Genomic DNA, 9,057 nt, shown 5'->3' with positions numbered 1-9,057 from the left:
CCTATTCCATACAGTTGAAGACGGAAGTTTACATACACCTTAGCCAAATACATTTAAACTCAGTTTCACAGTTCCTGACATTTAATCCTAGTTAAAATTCCCTGCCTTAGGTCAGTTAGGATCACCACTTTTTTTTAAGAATGTGAAATGTCAGAATAATAGTAGAGAGAATTATTTATTTCAGCTTTTATTTCTTTCATAACATTCCCAGTGGGTCAGAAGTTTACATACACTCAATTAGTATTTGGTAGCATTGGCTTTAAATTGTTTAACTTGGGTCAAACGTTTCGGGTAGCCTTCCACAAGCTTCCCACAATAAGTTGGGTGAATTTTGGCCCATTCCTCCTGACAGAGTTGGTGTAACCTGAGTCAGGTTTGTAGGCCTCCTTGCTCGCGCATGCTTTTTCAGTTCTGCCCACAAATTTTCTATGGGATTGAGGTCAGGGCTTTGTGATGGCCACTCCAATACCATGACTTTGTTGTCCTAAAGCCATTTTGCAACAACTTTGGAAGTATGCTTAGGGTCATTGTCCATTTGGAAGACCCATTTGCGACCAAGCTTTAACTTCCTGACTGATGTCTTGAGATGTTGTTTCAATATATACACATAATTTTCCTACCTCATGATGCCATCTATTTTGTGAAGTGCACCAGTCCCTCCTGCAGCAAAGCACCCCTACAACATGATGCTGCCACGACCGTGCTTCACGGTTGGGATGGTGTTCTTCGGCTTGCAAGCCTCCCCCTTTATCCTCCAAACATAACGATGGTCATTATGGCCAAACAGTTCTATTTTTGTTTCATCAGACCAGAGGACATTTCTCCAAAAAGTACGATCTTTGTCCCCATGTGCAGTTGCAAACTGTAGTCTGGCTTTTTTATGGCGGTTTTGGAGCAGTGGCTTCTTGCTTGCTAAGCGGCCTTTCAGGTTATGTCGATATAGGACTCGTTTTACTGTGGATATAGATACTTTGTACCTGTTTCCTCCAGCATCTTCACAAGGTCCTTTGCTGTTGTTCGCACCAAAGTACCACAGTACGTTCATCTCTAGGAGACAGAACGCGTCTCCTTCCTGAGCGGTATAACGGCTGCGTGGTCCCATGGTGTTTATACTTGCGTACTATTGTTTGTACAGATGAACGTGGTACCTTCAGGTGTTTGGAAATTGCTCCCAAGGATGAACCAGACTTGTGGAGGTCTACAATTTTTCTTCTGAGGTCTTGGCTGATTTCTTTTGATTTTCCCATGATGTCAAGCAAAGAGGCACTGAGTTTGAAGGTAGGCCTTGAAATACATCCACAGGTACACCTCCAATTGACTCAAATTATGTAAATTAGCCTATCAGAAGCTTCTAAAGCCATGACCTTATTTTCTGGAATTTTCCAAGCTGTTTAAAAGCACAGTCAACTCAGTGTATGTAAACGTCTGACCCACTGGAATTGTGATACATTGAATTATAAGTGAAATAATCTGTCTGTAAACAGTTGTTGGAAAAATTACTTGTGTCATGCACAAAGTAGATGTCCGAACCGACTTGCCAAAACTATAGTTTGTTAACAAGAAATTTGTGGAATGGTTGAAAAACTAGTTTTAATGACTCCAACCTAAGTGTATTTAAACTTCTGACTTCAACTGTATATAGTGCACTACTTTTGACCAGGTCCCATAGTGCACTATGTAGGTAATAGGATGCCATTTGAGACACATCCTATCTCACTAAAATCAATCATTCTTTATCTCTGTCTCGGACTAGGATATGACATCGTCAAAATGCCCACCATGCCTCAGTGTTCTGTTTACCACCACAAGAGTTCCGTCTATTGCAGAGGCAGGGCATCACCACCGTAACATCAGAGAGAGCGAGAGAGGGCTGGGCTCTAGTCAGCCTAGTCAAGAGTCTGCATGATCAAGCACCATGATCTGTCTATGCAATCGGGACTGTAGGGAGAGATGGAGAGAGAGAGAAGGAAGCAGGGGAAAGAGAGAGAGAGAGGGAGAGAGAAGGAAGCGGGAGAGGGAGTAAGAGAGAGAATGAATGAGATACAGAGAGACACAAAGAAAGAGAAGGAAGAGAGAGAGAGGGAGAGAAAAGGAAGAGGGGAGGGAGTAAGAGAGAGAATGAATGAGATACAGAGAGACACACAGAAAGAGAAGGAGGAGAGAGAGAGAGGGAGAGAGAAGGAAGAGGGGAGGGAGAGTGAAAGAGAGGAGGGAGAGTGAAAGAGAGGGAGAAGGAAAGGAGAGGGAGAGAGAGAGCCAGAGAGAGAAAGAAGGGAGATAAACCGGCCAGGGGAGTAAACTACATTTAGTTAAGTTACATTCTCCTGAGGATAAAAAAAGGGAACACACACACAGGGTTGCTGTAGATTTTCTTCCCTTTCTCTCTAAAGACTCAGTAACCTACCTTGAATGCAGCTCACCCTCCTCCCTCATCACCCCCTTTCTCTCTTCCCTCTCCTCCCTTTCCTCCACTCCTTCCTCCCCCTCTCTCTCGTTACCATGGCAACGTGGGCGGCACATTTCTGCTCGAGCAATCAAGTGACCTTTTTTTTACCGGACCTTAGCAAGAGAGAGAAAGAGAGAGGGACAGAGGGGAGGGAGACGGAGAGAGAAGGATGCAATAGAGAAGGCAAGGGAGAGAAACCAAAAGAGAGGACGAGAGAGAGAGTCAACCAGTATTTTTGTTTAAATCTTTGTCTTTATAGGCCACATAGAACAACAATACACCTCCTGCTGTGCTGTACAAAAGGCTATGAAGACGACATCACTTCATCATTCATTCCGAGCTGTCTGTCTGTCTGTCTACAGAGGAGGACTGTCACCCACATATTGTGTTCTGACCTTTCAGGATCGCACACCCCAGTGCCCACGTGCGCGCATGCACACAGATTAACACATAAACACACACACACACACCTCACAGAGTGTTAGTGGTTTGCAGCAACAGATGCAGAAGTCCCATTGCATGTGTGTAAAGTTAACCGAGAGTTTCTACAACGATTCAGGCTTTTTCTCTTGTCAGTTCATTTGCAAGCAAGCCAAAATATTAACCATAGGAAAGCAATACACTGTAGACTGCACTATATCTAACTCACATATGATGAGAGGAGAAAGTGTGTGTGTGTGTTAGCAGGGGGTCACTAAAGACACAACAGGAAGGTATCCAACAGTGAGTGAGATTTCCGCGACGGGACGAGGGAGTGTCTGTGTCGCTATGACGATATGATGAAGTAAACATCAACAGAAACAAAAATGTCATCTTTTGCTTCCTTTTTCCACAGGTTTGCGATTCGCCTGTTTTGTCCCTCTGCCCCCACCGTACCAACCCAGCATAAAGGCCTGTCTGTCAGTCAGAACTAGGAAAGTAGTAGGTGAGGTTCAGAGGTTGATATAGAGAGCGTTTCTAGGGAGGACTATTTTGTCAGTAGTCAGTGGTCATTTCCCCCCAAAGCTGTTCCAATGTTCCCTTTTACCCAAAAATAAGGACATTTTGGAGCTTGCGTTAGGTATCCTTCCAACGTCAGTGTTTTCCTTCCTTCTGTACCCTTCCACATCAGTGCTAAGGTTTTCCTTCTGTCTGTATCCTTCACCCATGAAGAGTGCTAATTTTGTTTCCATGTCCCTCCCCCTTGTGAATCCCAGGGGCCCTCCTTCCTTACCCATTCACTTCCTTCAATTCTCTAACCCCCCGAATTTGTTACTCCTCAATCATTTTTTCATGTTTGACATACGGGTTCTCCAGAAGGTACAGGTACTTCTCATAATTCTCCAACATATACTTTGGGGCGTACATGTGCTCTTTGGGGTCCGAGGGGGGGTACTCCTGCACCGATCCATCGAACCAACCCCCCGTCCGGATCAGGTCCCGAATATAATTCAGATCCCGTTTGTCCTCGTAGTCGCCCCAACGCGGGAAGTCCCCGTTCTGGGCCGAGATCAGCTTAAAATGGATGCCCTCAGGGCTAAAGCACCAAGAACAGTGCCACCCAGCAAAGTGGAAGGGGCTTCCAACGGCCCACTGGACCAGGATGTGACCCGTGTCGTTCTCGTACTTCCTGAACCCGGGCATGGTGTAGTATTCCCGGCGCCGGAGACGTATCCCGTCGGCATCGTAGACGTCTCGGAGCATTCCGACTGTGCACCCCGACACGACCTCCAACGACCCCAGCTAGAACAAGAAGGGGATACTTTATTCAGATGGAATTGATCAAATCACATGTTAATGGTCACATACACATGGTTATCAGATGTTAATGGTCACATACACATGGTTATCAGATGTTAATGGTCACATACACATGGTTATCAGATGTTAATGGTCACATACACATGGTTATCAGATGTTAATGGTCACATACACATGGTTATCAGATGTTAATGGTCACATACACATGGTTATCAGATGTTAATGGTCACATACACATGGTTATCAGATGTTAATGGTCACATACACATGGTTATCGGATGTTAATGGTCACATACACATGGTTATCAGATGTTATTGGTCACATACACATGGTTATCAGATGTTAATGGTCACATACACATGGTTATCAGATGTTAATGGTCACATATACATGGTTATCAGATGTTATTGGTCACATACACATGGTTATCAGATGTTATTGGTCACATACACATGGTTATCAGATGTTATTGGTCACATACACATGGTTATCAGATGTTATTGGTCACATACACATGGTTATCAGATGTTATTGGTCACATACACATGGTTATCAGATGTTAATGCGAGTGTAGCGAAATGCTTGTGCTTCTAGTTCCGACCATGCAGTAATATCTAACAAGTAATCTAACAATTTCACAACAACTACCTTCTACACACAAGTGTAAAGGAATGAATAAGAATATGTACATAAAATATATGGATGTGTTTTTCTGCACCCAACCCCTCACACACACACACCCAACCCCTCACATTAACACACACACACACCCAACCCCTCACATTAACACACACACACCCAACCCCTCACATTAACACACACACACACACCCAACCCCTCACATTAACACACACACACACCCAACCCCTCACATTAACACACCCAACCCCTCACATTAACACACACACCCAACCCCTCACATTAACACACACACACACCCAACCCCTCACATTAACACACACACACACCCAACCCCTCATATTAACACACCCAACCCCTCATATTAACACACCCAACCCCTCACATACACACACACCCAACCCCTCATATTAACACACCCAACCCCTCACATACACACACACCCAACCCCTCATATTAACACACCCAACCCCTCACATTAACACACCCAACCCCTCATATTAACACACCCAACCCCTCACATTAACACACCCAACCCCTCACATACACACACAACCCCTCACATTAACACACGCAACCCCTCACATTAACACACACACACACCCAACCCCTCACATTAACACACACACACCCAACCCCTCACATTAACACACACCCAACCCCTCATATTAACACACCCAACCCCTCACATACACACACACCCAACCCCTCATATTAACACACCCAACCCCTCACATTAACACACCCAACCCCTCACATACACACACAACCCCTCACATTAACACACGCAACCCCTCACATTAACACACACACACACCCAACCCCTCACATTAACACACACACACCCAACCCCTCACATTAACACACCCAACTCCTCACATTAACACACCCAACTCATCACATACACACCCAACCCCTCACATACACACACCCAACCCCTCACATTAACACACCCAACCCCTCACATTAACACACCCAACCCCTCACACACACACACACCCAACCCCTCACATTAACACACACACCCAACCCCTCACATTAACACACACACCCAACCCCCCACATTAACACACACACACCCAACCCCTCACATACACACACACCCAACCCCTCACATTAACACACCCAACCCCTCACATTAACACACCCAACCCCTCATATTAACACACACACACACCCAACCCCTCATATTAACACACACAACCCCTCACATTAACACACCCAACCCCTCACATTAACACACCCAACCCCTCACATTAACACACCCAACCCCTCACATTAACACACCCAACCCCTCACACACACACACCCAACCCCTCACATTAACACACCCAACCCCTCACATTAACACACACACACCCAACCCCTCACATACACACACACCCAACCGCTCACATTAACACACCCAACCCCTCACATACACACACAACCCCTCACATTAACACACACAACCCCTCACATTAACACACGCAATCCCTCAAATTAACACACGCAACCCCTCACATTAACACACGCAACCCCTCACATACACACACACACCCAACCCCTCACACACACACCCAACCCCTCACATACACACACACCCAACCCCTCACATTAACACATCCAACCCCTCACATTAACACACCCAACCCCTCACATTAACACACACACAACCCCTCACATTAACACACACCCAACCCCTCACATTAACACACACCCAACCCCTCACATTAACACACCCAACCCCTCACATTAACACACCCAACCCCTCACACACACACACACCCAACCCCTCACACACACACCCATATACCCAACCCCTCACATTAACACACCCAACCCCTCACATCAACACACGCAACCCCTCACATTAACACACGCAATCCCTCACATTAACACACACACACCCAACCCCTCACATTAACACACCCAACCCCTCACATTAACACACACAACCCCTCACATTAACACAAACACCCAACCCCTCATATTAACACACACACACATATATCCAACCCCTCATATTAACACACACACCCATATACCCAACCCCTCATATTAACACACACCCATACACCCAACCCCTCATATTAACAGACACCCATATATCCAACCCCTCATATTAACACACACCCATACACCCAACCCCTCATATTAACACACACCCATACACCCAACCCCTCATATTAACAGACACCCATATATCCAACCCCTCATATTAACACACACCCATATACCCAACCCCTCACATTAACACACACCCATACACCCAACCCCTCATATTAACACACACCCATATACCCCTCATATTAACACACCCATATACCCAACTCCTCATATTAACACGCACCCATATACCCAACCCCTCATATTAACACACACCCATATACCCAACCCCTCATATTAACACACACACATATACCCAATCTCTCACATTAAGGGGCGGCAGGTAGCCTAGTGGTTAGAGCGTTGGACTAGTAACCGAAAGGTTGCAAGATCGAATCCCTGAGCTGACAAGGTAAACATCTGTCGTTCTACCCCTGAACAAGGCAGTTAACCCACTGTTCCTAGGCCGTCATTGAAAATAAGAATTTGTTCTTAACTGACTTGCCTAGTTAAATAAAGGTAAAATTAAAAACAATCGGAGGAGAAGATCCTTGGTCTGAGAAGTGACCAAGAACCCGATGGTCACTCAGATAGAGCTGCAGAGTTCCTGGAGCTCCTTCCAGAAGGACAACCATCTCTGTAGCACTCCACCAATCAGGCCTTTATGGTGGAGTGGCCAGACAGAAGCCACTCCTCAGTAAAAGGCACTGCTTGGAGTTTGCCAAAAGGCACCTAAAGATTCTCTGGTCTGATTGAACCTTCTGGCCTGAATGCCAAGCGTCACATCTGGAGGAAACCTGGCACCATCCCTACGGTGAAGCATAGTGGTGGCAGCATCATGCTGTGGGGATGTTTTTCAGCGGCAGGGACTGGGAGACTAGTCAGGATAGAGAGAAAGATGAACGGAGAAAAGTACAGAGATGAAAACCTGTTCTAGAGCGCTCAGGACCTCAGACTGGGATGAAGGTTCACCTTCCAACATGACAACGACTCTAAGCCAAGACAACGCAGGAGCGGCTCCGGGACAAGTCCATGAACGGCCCGGACTTGAACCCGATGGAACATCTCTGGAGAGAGCTAAAAATAGCTGCGCAGTGACACTCCCCATCCAACCTGACAGAGCTTGAGAGGATCTGCAGAGAAGAATGGGAGAAACTCCCCAAATACAGGTGTGGCAAGCTTGTAGCTTCATACCCAAGAAGACTCGAGGCTGTAATCGCTGCCAAAGGTGCTTCAGCAAAGTACTGGTTAAAGGTATGAATACTTATGTAAATGTCACATTTCAGTTTATTTTATTTGATAGATTTGCTCAAATAAAAAATAAAAACAGTTTTTGCTTTGTCATTATGTGGTATTGTGTGTAGATTGATAAGGAACATTTTAGAATAAGTCTGTAACGTGGAAAAAGTGAAGGGGTCTGAATACTTTCCGAATGCACGGTACACACAACCCCTCCGATACATACACACACCAGTAAGCAGTTTTAGGGGGTTAAGTGATCCTAACAGCCAACCATAGCACTTAACAGGCACTGTATATCGTTTGAGTGGAATCCAATAGAGATCTTATCTTTCTAGGATCTGTCACTAACAACTCTCTAGTAGTCGGCTCAAATCCTGTTCGAAAAGATAAGATTAAAAAACTTGATTGTCCATCAAGTTTACACAGGATAGATTTCGCGCCTGGTTTGGGATTCGAACCAGCAACCTTCTGTTAACAAGCCCTCTAACCTCTAACCCTCTAGGCTACCTGCTTCCAGAAGAACCCGTAGAGCGACTTCCTCATGTGGATGGCGAACGGTTCCGTCCACCCGTCGAACAGCTTGAGGAAAAGAAGTCCCTCGCGGGCGGGGATCTCGTCGGCATCGTTGATGACGAAGACGTCGTCGGGGCGTGATCCGGTCACCCTGGCCATGCCGTCGCGGGTCAGGTAGGTACGGAGGTAGTCATCAGCAATCCAGCCGTCCTGGCGCCCGCCGTCGGGGAAGTGGTCCAGGAAAACGTAGAGGATTTTGTGGCGCACGTAGTCGTAGGTTCCGTTCAGGAGGAGACGCAGGAACCTGGAGGGAGGGACAGATACAGACAGTGTGTCAACAGATACGCTTAAACAAGTCTGTCAGGAGGAGACGCAGGAACCTGGAGGG

At 46.1% G+C, this 9,057-nt stretch overlaps 1 protein-coding gene across 1 annotated transcript in view; it reads right to left on the bottom strand.

Moving 5' to 3' along the window:
- Positions 1–2,684: 2,684 nt before the first annotated feature.
- The window catches only part of mgat3b (beta-1,4-mannosyl-glycoprotein 4-beta-N-acetylglucosaminyltransferase b), a 73,278-nt gene continuing 66,905 nt past the window's right edge, over positions 2,685–9,057 (bottom strand). The window contains exons 6-7 of the mRNA XM_038979346.1: positions 8,664–8,973; positions 2,685–4,168 (exon numbers count right to left, since the gene is read on the bottom strand). Coding sequence (XP_038835274.1) covers positions 3,698–4,168; positions 8,664–8,973 — 781 coding nt within the window. The 3' untranslated portion in view covers positions 2,685–3,697. The remainder of the gene's footprint in view (positions 4,169–8,663; positions 8,974–9,057) is intronic.

The sequence above is a fragment of the Salvelinus namaycush genome, chromosome 39, assembly GCF_016432855.1.
Source record: "Salvelinus namaycush isolate Seneca chromosome 39, SaNama_1.0, whole genome shotgun sequence".
Lineage (NCBI taxonomy): Eukaryota > Metazoa > Chordata > Actinopteri > Salmoniformes > Salmonidae > Salvelinus > Salvelinus namaycush.
This window is presented reverse-complemented; position numbering and strand designations above follow the sequence as displayed.